Source organism: Loxodonta africana, chromosome 21 (genome assembly GCF_030014295.1).
Source record: "Loxodonta africana isolate mLoxAfr1 chromosome 21, mLoxAfr1.hap2, whole genome shotgun sequence".
Lineage (NCBI taxonomy): Eukaryota > Metazoa > Chordata > Mammalia > Proboscidea > Elephantidae > Loxodonta > Loxodonta africana.
Window position 1 is genome coordinate 77,286,037 of NC_087362.1, and position 17,808 is coordinate 77,303,844.

At 51.8% G+C, this 17,808-nt stretch overlaps 1 protein-coding gene across 1 annotated transcript; it reads right to left on the reverse strand.

The window, feature by feature from the left end:
* Positions 1 to 14,078: 14,078 nt before the first annotated feature.
* CBLN1 (cerebellin 1 precursor) lies at positions 14,079 to 17,161 on the reverse strand. The gene is made up of 3 exons (XM_003416347.4): positions 16,898 to 17,161; positions 16,631 to 16,750; positions 14,079 to 15,369 (listed from the first exon to the last, which is right to left on the reverse strand). The coding sequence occupies exons 1-3, from the start codon at positions 17,159 to 17,161 to the stop codon at positions 15,172 to 15,174; spliced, it is 582 nt and encodes a 193-aa protein (XP_003416395.1). The 3' UTR covers positions 14,079 to 15,171.
* Between the last annotated feature and the right edge of the window lie 647 nt (positions 17,162 to 17,808).

A 17,808-nucleotide genomic window follows, 5' to 3' on the forward strand; every position in this document is an offset into this window, starting at 1 on the left:
AAAGGGTCGGCAGTTCAAATCCCGCTCCTTGGAAACCCTATGTGGCAGTTCTACACTGACCTATAGGGTCACTATTGAGTCAGAATCGACTCGACGGCAACAGGTTTGTTTTTTTTTTGTTTGTTTGTTTAGCAGCAGCGGGGTTGGGGGCGGGGGGCAGTGGTGGTTCAGTGGTAAAATTCTCACTTTCTACATGGGAAACCAGGTTCGAGTCCCAGCCAATGCACCTCGTGTGCAGTCACCACCCATCTGTCAGTGGAGGCTTGCATGTTGCTAGGACGCTGAACAGGTTTCAGCAGACATTCCAGACTAAGACAAACTAGGAAGAAAGGCCTGGTGATCTACTTCTGAAAATCAGCCAGTAAAAACCCCATGGAGCACCCTGTTGTGCGTGGCATCACCGTGCATAGGGGCTGCCTGGCCAGTAGCTAACAACCACTAGTAGCTGAGGGCAGGGATTTTGTCCATTTAGTTCATGCTGTAATACCAGCACCTGGAACACTGCCTAGCTCATAGTAGGGGCTCAGTAACTACAGGGTCGCTATGAGTAGGAACTGACTCGATGGCACCTAACAACAACAACTCTGTTTAACATGAATTAATGGATCTTCCCAACAACCTAAGCAGTAGATTTTATTATCGTGCTTCCTATACTCAGAAATACTCTGCAACTTACCCAGGTCATACAACTCGTGGTAGCAGAACTGGGATTTGAACAAAGTCTAAAAAAACCAAAAACCAAACCCACTGCCATCAAGTCGATTCCAACTCATAGCAACCCTATAGTTGCCTCTAAAGTCCACACACTTGATCAGTATTTCGTACTGTCCTGCCCCTCTTTGCTCACAGGATCTGTGGGCCAAGAAGGCATGTGGCTTCTTTCCTCCCGACCAGACACCGTGTGCATGACAGGAGAGAGCAACATGCCATGTGGAAATCTGAGCCAGGGGCGGGGGAGGGAAATGCGAAAACCCCATGGAGTCAACACGTGCATTTTTGGACCACCCAGCACCCCGGTGTACACACTCCCTGCTCTTGATCTTACTGACAATAACAAGCATTTATTGTATGCCTACTAAGTGCCTGGCACTGTTTTAAGTGTTTTTATACATTCACTTAATTAAGCCTATGGAGTAAAGTAGGCACTATTATTATACCGACTTTTCAGGTGAGAAAACTGAGACTTAGAATAAAGTAGAAATAACTTGCCAAAGATGACACAACTAGTCAGGACAGAGTGGGATAAAAACCAGGCAGCCTGACTCTGGAGCCACACTTCTAATCCCTGCTGCATCCTGAGGAGCTGAGTCAGCCTTGGTGTGGTGGTCAGTCAGGATGACCAGTCCACCCCTAGATAAGGGTGAGCCTATGGTGTCATTCTCTCACTAGAGACATCAAATGCTGAGCCTATGACACGAGAATGAAAATTACGAGTGTTGGTGCCCCCATGCCTGTTCCCTAGACCCTTCGTCTCACAGCCCTCTTGCTTCCTGTGTTTTCTTGACCCTAGTCTCTCAGCCTTCACTTGATTCTGTGAGCTGCCTTGGGGCATATGAAGAAATTCCTTTTCTGTTTAAAATCGCCAATGTCTGTTCCTTGCAACCAAAGTGTCCTAACAGACACTTTCCAGAACTCTGTGTTGCGACTCAGATGACAAGACTATGGACTAGGACCCTTGATTCCCATGGCAGGTTTTCTTACACTTGCAAATTAAGCTGCCATTCTAACAAAAGGAGGGTAGCAGGGAGTCTGGTGCCTATTCAAGGACAACTCAAGATGGTGGTAGAGGGAGGGCAGAGGGCTCCAGTCTTGGGCTGGGAGGGACAGGGTTGCCCAGACCAGGGAGTAGAGGTGAGAGAGGGAAGAAGCTGGGTGTTCACACTTAAAGGGATTGGCAGCCCAAGAATGGCAATGGGCAAGAATGGAAAACAAGCAAGGTGGCTTTGGCAGTGTGGAAGACCAAATTAAAATGACAAGAGTCAGGCAGGCAGGCTTTCTAGCGGGTACGGTTTGTACAAGAGCCCTTGTGAAGCTGTGTTATTATCTGCACACAAGCTGGGCAGAAACACAGTGTGCTGAGATGGGCTGTCACCGTTAAGGTAGAAAGTGAAGGATGCAGTAATCAAATTGCCTCCCAGGCATCCATCCTATTGAGAGGCAAACATGTTAGCCAACACGGGCAGAACCCCCCTTTCTCCTGCAAAGTGAACCGATGCTAATTACTCTTCTCAGATGATGTCCACCACATCATAGAAGTAACATCCTTTGTATAACCAGATTTCATCATGGGAAATGAGTAACCCCATCCCCCTCCCACATTCTGCTTCATCCTGAAAATCATGCACAAACACAGTGGGGAAGATGAGATGATGATTCAGCAGATGTTTATTTACTATCTCCATGGCACAGTCCAGGCCAGGGGATGGGGCAAGTGCTTGCCAAAACTGGGCTGCAGGTCAAATCGCACACGGACTCGTAAAAATACACAGCCCAGGACCCAGCCTAGAACTCCTGAATCAGAATCTTCAGGGACAGGTGTGGGGCAGGAGTCCTCTCCATGAGCTTCTAGTTGAGGGTAGGAGATGAGGTCAGAGAGTGGAGGGGTGGGGCGGGGTGCTGGACAGATTGTGAAGGCCATGATTAATAGTTTAGATTGTATTCCAGATGAATAGATTATATCCTAACTTGCCACTTGGGAAGTTTGGAGGAAGGCTTGTGGTGATCTGATTCCTGCCTTAAAGAGTTTGCCCTGGCTGCTGGGCAAGAGTGGGTATAGAACAGCAAGAGCAGAAACCAGAAGAGAAGTTAGGCTCCCGCATTTGTCCAAAGGAGAGAGGACAGTAGCCTGGCTCAGCTGACAGGTTTATTTCGAAGGTGGAGCTGGTAAAATTTTGCTGATAGATTGGATGTTGGGTATAAGAGAGAAGGAGGAGTCAAGGATGATGGTAGGGTTTTTGGCATAGCTACATTTTTTTTACTAGGAGAAAGGGAATTCCATTAACTAAGATGGGGAAGACTATAGCAGGAATAGATTTAGGATATGAAGGTCTGGGGCTCCATTTTTAACAACATGTTATTTCTGAGATGCTTGTTAGCCATCTGAGTGGATATGTGGACTAAAGATTTGGGTATAAAAGTCTGGGGTTGGAATCGGGGCTGTGTGACCCTCAATTTCCTGTGCCAACTTTCAGTGTTAGTTTGGGAATCCCCTTACACACAGACACACACACACACATACTCTCACGTACATAATCCCTGATGCTTCCATGAAGTGGACTGTACTCTCTGACTTCCCAAGGGGTATATGACTCAACAGAAATTTATTTAGAGATTGGCACGGGACCCCTTCAGAGCCAATGAGATACCATGAGAATTCTGTAGACTTCAAGAATAGAAGCAAACACCCTTCCCAGAGGATCTGAAGCAGATATGATGAAAGGATTGGAGCTTCTGTAGCCTTATTGTGACTGTAAGGAGTGAAGGGAGCTAAGAACGAGAAAGAGAAACAGAGACCAAGTACCAATGATCAAGTTACGCCTGAAGCTATCTCTATCTCTCATAGTTAGTTTTCTCTTATATGAACTGCCAACAGGTTCTCTTTAAGTAAAATTCTCAGGTGATTCTGATACAACACATCTGTGACTGGTATTTGGGAATAACTGTGGATCCTGGCTGAAAGCAGAGAATACCAGAAGGATGTTTACCTGTATTTCATTGACTGTGCTGAGGCATTCAACTGTGTGGATCATGATAAATTATGGATAACACTACAGACAATGGGAATCCTGGAACACATAATTGTGCTTATGAGGAATCTGTACATGGATCAAGAGGCAGTCTTTCAAACAGAGCAAGGGGATACTGCATGGTTTAAAATCAGGAAAGGTGTGTGTCAGGGTTGTATCCTTTCACCATACCTATTCAATGTGTATGTTGAGCAAATAATCTGAGAAACTGGATTATATGAAGAAGAACAGGGAGTCAGGATTGGAGGAAGACTCATTAACAACTTGGGTTATGCAGATGATACAACCTTGCTTACTAAAAGGGAAGAGGACTTGAAGCACTTACTGATGAAGATCAAAGACCACAGCCTTCAGTATGGATTATACCTCAACATAAAGAAAACAAAAATCCTCACAACTGGACCATGGTAAATGGAGGAAAAAATTGAGGTTGTCAAGGATTTCATTTTACTTGGAACCACAATCAACACCCATGGAAGCAGAAGGCAAGAAATCAAAAGACGCATTGCATTGCGCACATCAGCTGCAAGAGATCTCTTCAAAATGTTAAAAAAGCAAAGATGTCACCTTGAGGACTAAGGTGTGCCTGATCCAAGCCATGGTGTTTTCAACCACCTCATATGTATGTGAAAGCTGGACAATGAATAAGGAAAACCAAAGAATTGACGCCTTTGAATTGTGGTGTTGGTGAAGAATACTGAATACACCATAGGCTGCCAAAATAACGAAAAAATCTGTCTTGCAAGAAGTACAACCAGAATGCTCCTTGGAAGCAAGGATGGGAGACTGTGTCTCACATACTTTGGCATGTTGTCAGAGGGATCAGTCCCTGGAGAAGGACATCATGTTTGGTAAAGTAGAGGGTCAGCGAAAAAGAGGAAGACCTTCAATGAGATGGATTGATACAGTGGCTGCAAAAATGAGCTCAAGCATAGCAACAATTGTGAGGTTGGTGCAGGACCAGGCACTATTTCATTTTGTTGTACATAGGGTCGCTATGAGTCGGAACCAACTCGACGGCACCTGACAACAACAAAAATGGTATGTACATGGTCCTACGCCATTGCTACTCAAGTGGGGTCTGCAAACCTATCACATGAGAGCTTTTTAGAATCGAAAAATCTCAGGTCTCATCCCAGACCTAAGGATTCAGAATCTGAATTTTAACAAGATCTCCAGGGAATCTAGGCACAAATAAGTACCGTTAGGCAACAAGGAGCCTGAAAGAAGACACATGCTTGTGATATAATTCAATAGCAACATCAGCGTGTTTGGGTGGCAGCAATAAATGTCTTGGGAGCAATAATAACAACTGGTATTTACTGTGTATTTACTATGTCCTTCACTCAGTTAAATCCTTCATGCGTATTACCTCATCAGTCCTAATAGAATTACATGTTATTGCTCAATTCACTTCAACAGATAAGGAAATCTAAGCTCAGAGAGGCTAAGCTTCTTGCCTAAAGTCACACGGCCAGGAAGCAACATCTACTGTTTTTGTTAACTTTACATGCTTTCCCCCTTCTTTAGTTTAACAGTTCCTGCCAGACAGGGCTGCCTCTGCCCATGCCACCCACCAACCTAGCTCCAGGCCTGGCCAATTAGCACATTTATTTTTCTGACCAGGGAGATTGCTTCTGGGAGTGAACATGACTTACTTCAGTCCAATCTATATCAACTCTGGAATTTTTGCTGCAACTGTTGGGGAAAAAAGTACTTTCATCTTAATGGGCTGGTGGGGGGAACTAGGTAGGTAGAATGTGGGCCTGTTGTTGGAGTCAAATTGTCAAAACTGGGGCCTGGAAGTTAATCAAGATATGAAAACAGGCAGGTTTCTGATGACATTGTTTAAGCTCCTGGGTCCAGCCATACCTGAGTTGAGCCATCCTTGCACTTTTTGGCTATGGGAGCAATAAATTATTTTGGGAGAGTGCTGCTAAGGCCAATTTAAAGTTTAGTTTCTGTCATTTGAAACCTTAAGGGTCCTGATAAATACAGTGATAAGGCCAGTCCTCAAAACAAGCTCTGCTTAATTCAAACACTGCTCTCCTAGTCTGTACTCTCCCACAAAGGAGGGTAAATGCCAAAGGTAGTAACAATGGAGTTGGACCATGGGGAGTTCATTGGGCGTGTGGGTGGAAGAAACCAGTTTTCCAGCTCCCATCCTTGACCTCCCATCCTTCCGGTTGGTTTCCCCTCAGGATAGATATGGCCTCTGGTGAATGATGTGTTTCTTCATGGCTCCACCTGGATCACAACTCCTCCTGAGCTCCTGAGAAGGGGACCAAGGAGAAGGTGGCTTTGCTCTGATGGAGCAGAAGCCTTGAGATCAGATGAACGTGATTAGATGGCTGGTTTGCTGTTTGGTCATTCACATACGAATCAAGTTTCTGCTGTTCCTGTCTGTGCTCCAGATTCCAGGAGTAAAGTGAGGCATAAGTGAGCCCGGGTCCTTGTTGCTGGGGAGGGACACAAACAATAAACAAACAGATAAATGAGCATTTCTGTACCCAGGACTGCTCTAAGGAAAATAAAGCAAGCAGCGTGGCAGAGCTCAGCTAGTAGTAGAGGGCCTGTCTCAGCGTTATAGCTGTTAGCTGCCATCCAGTCAGACCCAGACTCATGGTGAGCCCTGCACAGCAAAAAGAAACACCGCCTGGTCCCTCGCCATCCCCGTGACCAGTTGTGGATCAGACCATTGTGATCCAGAGGGTTTTCATTGGCTAATTTTTGAAAGTACAACATCAAGCCTTTCTTCCCAGACCATCTTAGTCTGGAAGCCCCACTGAAGCCCGTTCAGCGTCATAGCAACAAGCAAACCACAAATGACACACTGGTGATGGCTGTGCATGAGGTGCAGTGGCCAGAAATTGAACCTGGGTGTCCCGCATGGAAGTTGAGAATTCTGCTATGACCACCAGTGCCCTGGCTCAATGTTAGAGCAATCAGTGATGCCCTGCTGATCTCTGAAAGAGGAGGAGGAAATAGCCACATAGGGTGGGGAGATGGAGGAATATTTCTTGCCCCAAGGATCAACATGTGCAAAGGTCCTGAGACAAGTGAGAGCTTGGCAGTAACAGAAAGCCAGAGTGAGTTAGTCTGCAACAGAGACTAGCAGTAGAAGATGAGGCTGCAGAAGTCAATAGGGCCCAGGTCATGAGGCCTTCTATTCACAGGGCATTGCAAAGGCACGGGATGCTTCTTAGTAGAGGATTCAGGTGGTTTGGTTTCTGTTTTTAGAAGCTCATTCTGGCTACTGAGGGGAGATTGGAGTAAGGGGGCGGGATAAAGAAGACTCCGGTCACAGATCCGAAAGCAAGTCCTCAGGTGGCTTTTTCTGTGGGCTGGGGCTAGAAGGCAGGCTATAGGTGATAAGTTTAAGCTGGAAACTGAGACATGAATACCCAACTGTCACCTGGGAAATCTTGTATTCCGTAGACTTCTAACTGGGACAGAACCCTACAGGTCAGGTGGTCTCATTCCTTGGGGAACAACTTGCTTTGTCTGTACCCTGATTTCTCATGACAGAGACAGGGGCACATTTAGGCAATCAAGGAAAACAGCTGCAAACTTCCCAGCCTCAAAGAGCACCACTGTCACTCATATTGATGCAGGAGATTATTTCACCAACACTTTGGCGAACCTGCCAAGCAAGGTCCCGCTTGGGAAGCATCAAGAGCCCAGGGAAGAAGGAAGGAAAAGCACCAGACACTCAGATGCCATGTATAGGATGAGCTGTGAGTCTGCGTCCACAGCTCAGTTGGTATTGCTAACATGCCTTCTCCCTTAGCATCCCCAGAATAGGTAAATAATCTGTCTACCTGAAATGAACTCCTTCAAAAAGAGAAAAAGAAAGTGAGGGTTTGGAACATTGCTGAGACTTAAATTGAGCAGCTCTGATCAAGATGAGTTAGTAAAATGGTAGGCTCCTTTTCAGCTGCATTTTACTACCACATTTGTAGTCACTCAGTCTTAGAAAACCATCTGAACTTCTCAGCAGAAGTACACATTGGGGAGTTTATTTTTGAGTCTCTCAGAAAACAAAGGAGAGTCTTCCCAGTACTGGATCTGGGCAGAGCACACAGCTTCCTTTAAAGGAGGAGGGAGAGATGCCCAGTTGTCTCTCCTTTGTTAGCAATTCCTTCCTCCCTCTTTCAAATCTTCCCTGACAGTCTGTGGTAATTTCTGATGATGGAAGAAAAGGCCACTGGAGCCTCACCTGAGTAAGCAGATTGCTGCCGCAGAGCCAGTGGGCTGAACTCCCCCACTGTATGCTGGGTCAGAGGTAAGAAAAGTGGTGGGAAAATCCTTGATATTCTTCAAAGGAAACCAACTAAGCCTACTCCACCTCCATGCTCTTCAGCAGAACCAAAAGCTGTAACGGGGATTTTGGAGGTGTTCTGCCTTCAGCTGGAACAAGAACTCAGAGGCTCTATTGCTAGCCATGAGCAAGGATCTGCTGGGGAAATCCCAGTTCCCTGTTTGGCCACTGTCCTGTGTGGCTACAGTTTACAAGGGTCAGTGTGCTGGCACATGGAAAAACCCTATGGTCTTCCCAGCTGACTGGCACCATCTACCATCATCACCAGAGGCTTAAACCCCCGCCCATTGCCAGACGTAATTGCTTGATGGATCCCAGGTCGGTTAAAAAACAACCAACAAATACTGAATCATGCTATTAGAGGTTTAAGGGGGTGTTCCTGCCCTCTAAGGAAAATAAAATATGGTCCCTGCCCTCTAGGGAGCTCACAGTATGTTGAGGGTAGGGGTGGAGAGAGAGGGCACAGAACAGAGCAAATGCAGTAACAACTTGTGCTGCTAGGTTAACTCCAGACAGCAGGCACAATGCGATTCCATTATACAATAATATGGCTGTTCAGGGGGATAATGGGGACTTAGAGAAGATCACATGCCAAGCCTGCACTCCAGTATCTCACAATCCAGTGGGTTCCAGACCCAAAGTACCTGTACTTCCTCATTCATCCATTCACTCATTCAAGGAATACTTTTCATTCTGATTGTAGTCTAGGTACTGTGGTAGGCACTAAGAATACACCTGTAAACAAGGCCTTTGTGGTGTTCAGTCTGGTGGGCCAGGAAGTCCATTCGTGAGGCAACCAGTAACCCAACCATTCATATACAGGTTCACTTACTCTCTCATTCAAGGAGCATGTACAGAGCATCTCCCATGTACCTGACACCATGCCAGGCACTGGGCATGCTGGGGAACATGCAGATGAGGCCTGGACCTCATGGAGCTTAGTGTCCAGCAGAGCCGTGGTCGTGACATGATCTGGATAGGAGAGCTCAGCAGTCAGCAGTGGAAGTCAGAAGGGGCTTTGCAGATGAGGTAGATAGAGCTCAATTTCAGTTCTAAAGATCAAATTAGAACCTGCTCAGGTCACACAGGAGTCCATCCCTGGTGCCTTGTCCCATAACTGTTCCTAAACTCACCAGAGTTTGCTAAGATGAACAAAGATCTCTGTAGGCCCTGGGCTGTGGCCACAAGATTGGAAGACCCTTCCTGCCAATCTTGGAGCTCTCCTTCCTGACAGTGGCTGCACTGTGTCCCTTACTGCTGCCTGAACACACAGGAAAGCATTCTCCCAGGGAGGAGACCTAGCAACAATCAGGACACCAACCCATACATCCCACTTCACTTCTTCCTCACTGTCCCAGCTCACTGCCATCTCAGGCTGTCAGTGCCTCCCAAAGCAGGCTGGGCTCAGAGTGAAATGGGAAGACAAGAAGCCAGAGCAAATGCAGGAGCCTGGGAATGTTTCTACGTCTACACAGGGTTTGCAGGCTCTTCTGTGTCAGCATTACTGTCAGTGATGTGGGCGGCGGGGGAGAGGTGGGAGGCAGTGGCAGGGCAGCTCAGAGATCCAGAAGGTCCCCCTGGAGGGTAGTTCACTGGCTGTGTCCACTTCCTGCAGTCTTGGCAGGTATAGTTTGGTTTAGCTTATGGTGCAATCCCAGGATTTCTGCTCTGTGCCAGGCGCCATGGGAGGCACTGGTCTGAGCAGGATGAAGTTTCTTCCCTGGAGGGACCTGCCCTCTAACGGGGGACACAGATATGCAAACAGGGCTCACGTTCTACTCTGGGGCCTACAGCTAGACAATGTTCAGTCCACAGTGGTTGATGCAAATACAGAAGCAACAGGGTTGGACAGGAAAGATAAAAAAAAGAAAAGATACTAAGGGCTAAAATCACTTACTCTCATTCATTGATTGGAGGGGGAGGGTAAGTGTACAGGGGAAGGAATGTTTCCTTTTCCTAATTCTATCATTTACTTGCTCTGTGCCCTCCAGCAAATCCTCCACCCCCCACCCCCGCACCCCATTTCATTCTTCCATCTGTTCCATGCAGGGATCCATCCAGACATTTCCTGTGTCCTGTTTCTGTGACAGTATCATGTCCTAGGTGTCTGTTGTTTCTTACCGTTGTTATTTATTCAGCACCCTAGTGGCTTAAGAGTTTAGCTGCTAACCAAAAGGTCAGCAGTTTCGAACCTACCAGGAGCTTCTTGGAAATTCTATGGGGCAGTTCTACTCTGTCCTATAGGGTCACTATGAGTCAGGATCGACTTGATGGCAAGGGGTTATACTATGGGCCAGGCATTGTCGAACATTTTTAATACCTTCTTGCACATTCTTCACAACCATCCTGTTGTGAAGGGCATCTAACAATGAACAGGTATTATTATCTCCATATTAAATGTGAGGAACCTAAGGCTCAGCGTGTGTGATACATTCTCATTGAAGGACCCTTTGCAAAGAGACTAATGTCCTAGAGTGAGTAATTGCCTCTGAGAAGCCCTTGTTTCCTACATCAGATTGGCTTAAAGGGATGTGTAGCTGCGCTGTCCCTCCTGGATGCCCGATGGCACAGCTGGCTCCCTCCCTGCCCCCCCCCCCAGTCGGTAAGAGGTTTGACTGTTTTGTTTGAATGTCGGTGGGTGTGCCAAGGACGGGACCAAGAGCCTGCAAGGAGGAGGAAGGATAGAAGTGAGGAAGGGTGGGTGATCAGGTGGGAGGACTCAGGGACACATAGATCAGAAAAGCAGGACCACCAGGAAGGAACCCTAGATGTCTGGTAGTTCACCGTTCGCGTTTGTAAAGTGAGAAAAAACTCAGATTAGGGGAGACCAGTCACGCATCAAACCAGAGGCTGAGTGCAGGGCACACAGCCGCAGCTCAAGGTCTTGCCCCCTCCACTGAGCCCACTGGGCGCCAGGACGCCGCCCAGGGCCCGCAAGAGTGTGCTGTCCCTTACCTCCGCCCCTATCTCTCCTCCCACCCCATTAAGGAGCGGGGTGAGGCTCCCTCTCCATCTGGGTAATTATGTTCTCATTAGGAGCCTATCTGCCCGCGCTGTGAGAACTAGCGCTCCAGCGCAGCTAGGAAGGTGAGCTTCCAGCACTGCCAGTGGGGGAAGCGGCTAGCAGGGAGCGAGCGAGCTAGGGGTAGGAGGGTCTCAACGCAACCCCGCACTGCCTCACAGACAGCAGAGAGGACAGTGACCCAAGATCCCCTACACACTGGATCCTCCTGGGGCCAGCACTGACCCAGTGGCTCTTGGAGCACTTGGCGCCGCCTGGAGAACCCAGGCTAAGACTTCAGGCCTGGGCTCCTTGAGTTCTGGAAGCCTCCCTGGGTACCTCGCACCACACCCCTGGGCCAGGCTGGGTGCTGGACGCTGGGCTGACTAAAACACTGCCATGCCCCCAGGGAAGTGGGTTGGGGAGGCTAGTGGGTGTGGTAAGAAAGATCATACTAGACCTCCAAAGGAGATCAGAAAAGGAGTGATGAATCTGCCTATCTAGGGTATGGGAGGCTTCCTGGAGGAGGTGATATTACTATTGGGGGATGGGAGAAGGAAGTAAACCTGCCTAGGGAAAACCTTTCAGGCAGAATGAGGGTGAGGCTGAATGGGAGGGTGGTCCTGGGACCCTTGCAAGGCCATTCTGATGAGGGTTATTTTATATGAAAACAGGGGGTGAACCCAGACCCGAAGAGTGCAGAGTTCTAAGCATTTAAGGAGCAATTGTGAGGAGTAGATTTTAGAATTCGCTCCCCTCCCCAGCAGGGAGGGAGTGCCTACTGAGCTGTAACCCCTTTCTCCTCATCCCCCGTCACCCCAACACACCAACTGAAGTCTGGCTACCTCCCAGCTGGGGCTCAATTTCAGAGAAAAGTGGCTCACCTCCCCCTGGAAGAGGTAACAGCTGCCTTCGCCTTCAGCCCAGAGGGGAGAGTGTTGGAGGCCTCTAACCTCCAGGTCCCTCTGTGGGTAGTGCTGTCCTCAGCCCCATCCAGCCAGGCTAAAGGGAGGCGTAGGCTGAGGATGAGGTAGCATGGGCTGGGGCACCCCACGTCTTACTGGGGCTCTCTGGGCAGAGGCTCCAGCTTAGCACTCCCAAGACCAGCTCCACAGGTCTCCCTGCCATGCCAAGCAGGCCTGATTGGAGCGTGAGGAGGGTGGTGAACCTTGAAAAGTAGTGCCCCATGCTGTGTGGACAAGACACTTCCAGGAGGCAGCCTGGGCTTCTTAGTTCCCCAGAAGGTTAGGATTCTGGAAAGCGGAGAAGAAAAGTGGCACTTCAAGAAACAGCAGGTGCGGAGGCATGGAGACAGGAATGCAAAATGGGCTTATCCAATGGTGGGAACCCCAGGAAGGGTCAGCAGGTGGCAGAAGAGGAGGCTGGAGCCAGGGTGGGAAGGGTTTCTAAAGCCAGGTTCAGACTTCTGGGGAGGGAAAGGGCCTCCACCCAGAAGAGGTCCGCTGAAGCCCGTGCATACTCAAGGGAGAGCTTCCCCTTCTCTTTCCAACTGGGGGCCCATTAGATCCCCTCTGCGTTCACATCTGGGCTAAACTTGAGGTTCTGCAGGCACAGGGGTCCCCTTTGCCTCTACCCCAGCCGCAGGCCTAGCGTTCAGAGGCCGGCATTCAGGAACGCGGCATCGCAGGCCGCAGCCAGGACTCACTACCCCAGGCAAAAGAAGCTGCAGGCTCCTTGGTCTGGAAGCAAATGAGAGCCGGAACCCTGTGCAGCAGGGACTCTTGGAAATGTCTAGGTTCCTTCGTGTCTTGATACAGATACGCAGGCTAAGGCCTAGCCAGGGGTTTTGCCAAAGTCATCCAGCTGGGCGCTGCTGGGTGGCCCCACAAGCTCCAGCACGCAAGCGGTCCACAGGTCCACCGCAACTAGAATCCTGGTGGTCCTGACTTCGGAAAGAGGAGTGACCACCCACTCGCAGCCAAGTGAGCTCCAAGCTTCTTTGGAAGGGTAATGGCTACCCAACCCGCGCGGTTCACCAGCCACCCGCCTACGCGGAGAGTACAGGGAACCCCTTCTCCCGACGCCTGGCGGGCGGGCTCCGCGCGGGCAGAACCGCGGGTTAATCTAGATCCGCTGCCGAGCTTCTAACTGTCCCTGACCCCTCCCTCCCATCCGGAACGCGGGGAAAGTGCCCTCTTTTTAAAAATTAGTCTTTTAAATTCCTCTAGTGTTCCGAATGGACTCGAGGGCACTGGGTTCTGGGAGGGTTCCTTATTCCTCCAAATCCTACTCCTCTGAGGACTGACTGGGAGGAGGGAGAATGGTGGGCCGCTTCTCACTCCTTCAGTCCCTGCCTGTCCCCTGCTATGCTGGGGGCATTGGGACTGAGGGAGCGGGCCGCTACAGAAGGCGGTGGCCTCTGAATTGCGCGCGCCAGGGAGAAACAAGGTCCACGTTTCACCTGAGACCAGGTGCTGGGCAATCCCTAACTCAGATAAACGGCAGGAAAAATCGGGTAATATCGCTTGTTGCGCTATTATTAATCCGCACCCCAGGAGCTAATTAAATTCCTCCCTGAAACTGAAGTCTGGAGAAAGCCTCCAAAAGGACTGGAGCCAGAGGGCTGCGGCGCCGGCCCTCTGCTTTCTACCCGGTTTCTCCCCACTGCCGCTGCCGAAGCAACTGGGTCAGCCTTCTAGACTTAAAACCATGGCGTTTATTTTAATTTTGCTTTCACATTATGTCCCTGTACAACCAAAACTCCTGGACGAGCTTCTCTTGGGTCAAAGTCTTGGAAAGAGTGCAAACACAGATCCTGAACACCCGGGTAGTTCGGCGGACGGACTCTGAATTCACACACAGCGGTGCAAAAACATACGCTGCTTCGGGACCTGCTGGGAGGACAACAATCGGGGAAATCCGGGGGCAGAAGGCCTGGCGAGGCAGCCGCTCCTGGCAGGTTGGTTTAGGTCCTTGAATTGGGATCATTCTCGGTGCATTCAGGCTGACAAAAGCCCAAACTTCGCTCCCAGGCGGCGGGAGCACCTGGCCTAGCAGAAATTCGGCCACATTTCTTATGTTTGCGCCAAAGCAAAGAGCGCAGGCACTTGCTAGGCGGGCCCCAGGCTTCGCAGCGCAAGGTCGACTTCGCCCCACCGGGAGGAAGCCCTCATGCGGGCTTTTCGAGGGTGTGTTACCTCCGAACCTCGCCCTTCCGCTCTGCCCCAACCTTGCGGCTGGGGAGGACGCAGAGCTCAGAAAGCTGTCTCAGAAAAATAAAAGTCTCACTTCAACTTTATTGGATTAAAGCAAAATTAAATCTTGGCTATTCACACGTATGTTACAGAGGACGAGAAAGCGTCCGGAAGGACCTCCTGGCGTTTGGTGATGCCGCACAGAGCAGGAGGGCATTGACAAGCATCAGAACATCAAGCAGCCTTAAATTTCACGGTCACTCCAAACAGAACATAGAAATACAGAAATACAGTCAGTTTCCACTGGGAAGAGTTTTTCGCATACAAATGATATATTTATATATATATATAATTTTTAAACCAGTCACCACTAAGGCGAGTCCTTTCTCTGCTACCAAGCAGCCGAGGACACAAAGTGTCTTCAGCTAATTAACTCTCAAGCATCTTTTAAGAAGAGTAGCATTTGCCAAATTAAAACTACCTCACCCATCCAAAAACAAAAAAAACCTTAAGCCTTCCCCAAACTAAAAAAAAAAAGTCGGGGCGTATTAGATTTCGGCAGGTGGAAGAATTCAGAGGAGAAATGGGGAGAGAAATATTTCACGTTACACAGTGAAATACAAAGTTTCTTTTAAATAAATTGTAGGGAACATGAACGTGGGGGTAAGAAACAACGACAAGGCAGCTCTTTCATGATCACTGCAACTAGAGTGGGGGAGGTGAGTTTACTTTTGGAAATGAGAGTGAGCAGAGCTAAGCAGAATTTACTTCTACTGAGGAAGCAGAAAACTCCGTCCCACCGCAGGCCCGCACCTTTACCCGGATGCCGCTGCGGAACAGGTAGAAAGTTTCAAGTCCTGCAGCTTTCTCGCCCTGTAAATTTCAGCCTGTTTCTCACTCCCCTCTTGTCTTTACCCTCTCCCTGCCTCCATTCTAGCGATGAGCCAGTCAGAGGGGAAACACCAGGAATCCGGAGAAGGTTGAGTACTTCCAGCCCCCCATCAAGTTCCCCCGCTCCAATTTGAGGTATGCTCGGTCGCCCTTCTCCATCTGGATTAGGACTCCGTTGCTGGCGGCCTCCCGGGTCACGTCCTGGTCACCAGCAAAGGCTGAAATCACCGGCCACCCATTTAACATGAGGCTCACCTGAGAAAGAGAAAGGCCCGCTTCAGATACAGCCAAGGCGGTACCGAAGCAGCCATGCAGCTGCGAATCTCTGCCGCTGGGCTAACAGCCATAAAGACCAGGAAGTATGGAGAGAGGGGAGAAAGAGCAGCTTTGCAGCTTATCTGCCGAGGGTTCGGTGGGGGTGACGTACAGCATCTGGGTGAGAGGAAGGGTCTGCCCTCAAAAGGAGAGTCGCCCTCATTCTGTTTTCTCAAGCTGAGCCCGCCAAGAGAATCCCGACTGAAATTCCCAGTTTAATGAGCCCGCAAGTGGCTTATGCCCTGAGACCGGCGGTCTCTCTCCCCTCTCCCCCAGCCTCAAAGAAAAACTCAGGCAACTCTGCTCCCGGCGCCCTTGGTAAAACAAAATAAAACCAAAAAACCCAGTTCCTCTGGGTCCCGGCTCCCTCTCTGCCTTCGACACAGCGCAGAAGCGGGGGCAGGGTTTCTGGTTGACTGGAAATCTCGCGTCGAGTTGCATTCTGTGCTTGGTCTCCAAGCCCGAACTCCATTCCCACCCCAAACCCACCCGCGCCGGCCACCGCCTGGCTTTGCCCTTGCGGTGGCATCGCCAGCCAGAGGCCGGCGCCCTCGACCCAGCGGCGAATTCCGCCTTATGTCTCCACCCGGCAGAGGCGTGGACACCTTCGGGGACCTAGAAAGCCGGCCGAGGGCGGGCTAGGGCACCGCAGGAACACGCAGGAGCACAACGTCCCCTCCCTTCTCTCTCCACCCCTCACTTCGCCAGGGCTCGGAGCTCCTAGTTCAAAAGCCCAGAGTCGTTCCCCACTCGGACGCCGGTGACCCTGTCCGTGATGCCGAAAGCAAGGGCACAGATCGCCTGCTTGGCTTCTAAGCTGGAGCGAGGGGTCGTGGTGCTGAATACGCGGTGAGCCGCCCGCTTCTCAGGCTTCCGGGTGCGGGGGCTGTCTGTGGTGCTATTACAAACGCTATGGGAAGTCCCCGGAGTCCCGTCGGAAGGCGGGGAACCTCCTCCGAGGGGCTCGGAAGGAGGAGGCAGGAAAATGTCTCTGGGAGGGGGTTGGGTCCCAAGGGCCGGCGACAGAGGAAGCAGGGCACAGATCAAGGCACAGAGCCGTGAGGCCCCGCCACCCGTCCCCTCCCAGCAGCCCTGGTACATGCAGCTGGCACTTCTGTCTCCCGCCCCATACGGCCGCCACACCCCCGCGGCTAGAACCCCCCTACTGGGGCCGGGGCCGGGCCCCGCGGCGGCAGCTGACCTGGATGGTCTGTCTGTTGTAGACTTTTACCACGTGGAAGTTAAAACTGTAGATCCCTTTGCGCGGGGCAACGAAAGTGCTGCGTTCTGAATCAAAGTTGTTCCCGATGTTTACTAATACCTAGAATGAGACGGCAGCGGAGGGGAGTGCGCAGGGGCGGCCCGGACCCCGGCCCCCGCGCCTCCGCAGAGCCGGGTGAGAGGACCGGGCATCAGGCCTCCATCCCCCTCCCCCGTCTGCAGGGGGTGGGCGGGAAGGCGCACTCACCTGGTCGAAGTAGATGATCATGGTGCGATTACTCATCTCGGACGGCTCGTGGTTGGTGCTCCTGATGGCCGAGAAAGCCACCTTGGCGCTGCCGGAGCGCACGGAGATGCCCAGAGCCGTGCCCGTGGGGTCGGACGTGGGGTTGGAGTCGCACACCACCAGGCACTTGCCCTCCAGGACGATGGGCTCCGTCTCGTTCTGCCCGCGGGCCGGGCCCGCCAGCCACGCCGCCCCCAGCAGCAGCAGCTCCACGGCGCCCAGCATCGCGGCGCCGGCGCCCACCCGCCCCCCGCCCCCGGGGCCGCCTGCGCCAGCCGCCCCCCCGGCCCGGCCCGCCCCGAAGCCCCCTCCTTAGCCCCGGGGGCCGCTCGGCCGACGCCGCTCCGGTCCCCGCTGCGCTCCCTGGCACTCCGGAGCGGGAGTCCTCCCGCGATGCCCCGAGCCCGCGGGGCCTCAGGGGTGCCGCGGCTGCCCGGCCGCACTTGGCTGCATAGCCGCTGCCGCTCGGCCCCACCGCCGCCGCCGCAGCCGCCCGTTCGCACCCGCCGCCGCCGCCGCCGCCGCTCTGAATTATTGATGCAGCGCGCGCTGCAGCCGGAGCAGGCGGAGAGCGCCGGGCACAAAGGAGCGGACCGCGGCCTGGCCCCGCCCCGCCGCCTCCCGGCCCGCCTCCAGGCCCGGCTCCGCCCCCGCCCCGCCCCCCTGCCAATCCCGAGGCGCCGCGCTCCCCGCCGGGCCAATGGCGGCGCTGTCCGCGCGCGGCCACCTGACCCGGGTCGCCGTTGTTATTAGGCGCCGCGAGGCGGGCGGCGCGCGGCAGCTGGGTTGGGCTCCGGCCGGGAGTCGACAGAGGGAGCGAGGGCGGGACCGCACGCGCGCGCGCTCGCGCCCGGACTGTCGGCCGCGGCCGC

Bases quoted from the DNA above. Each gene is read 5' to 3' on its own strand.
- CBLN1 (XM_003416347.4), bottom strand. From the start codon at position 17,161: ATGCTGGGCGCCGTGGAGCTGCTGCTGCTGGGGGCGGCGTGGCTGGCG. The intron at 16,751-16,897 runs GTGAGTGCGCCT...GTCTCATTCTAG, and splicing joins TGATCATCTACTTCGACCAG to GTATTAGTAAACATCGGGAA. The intron at 15,370-16,630 runs GTCAGCTGCCGC...TCTCTTTCTCAG, and splicing joins ACAACAGACAGACCATCCAG to GTGAGCCTCATGTTAAATGG.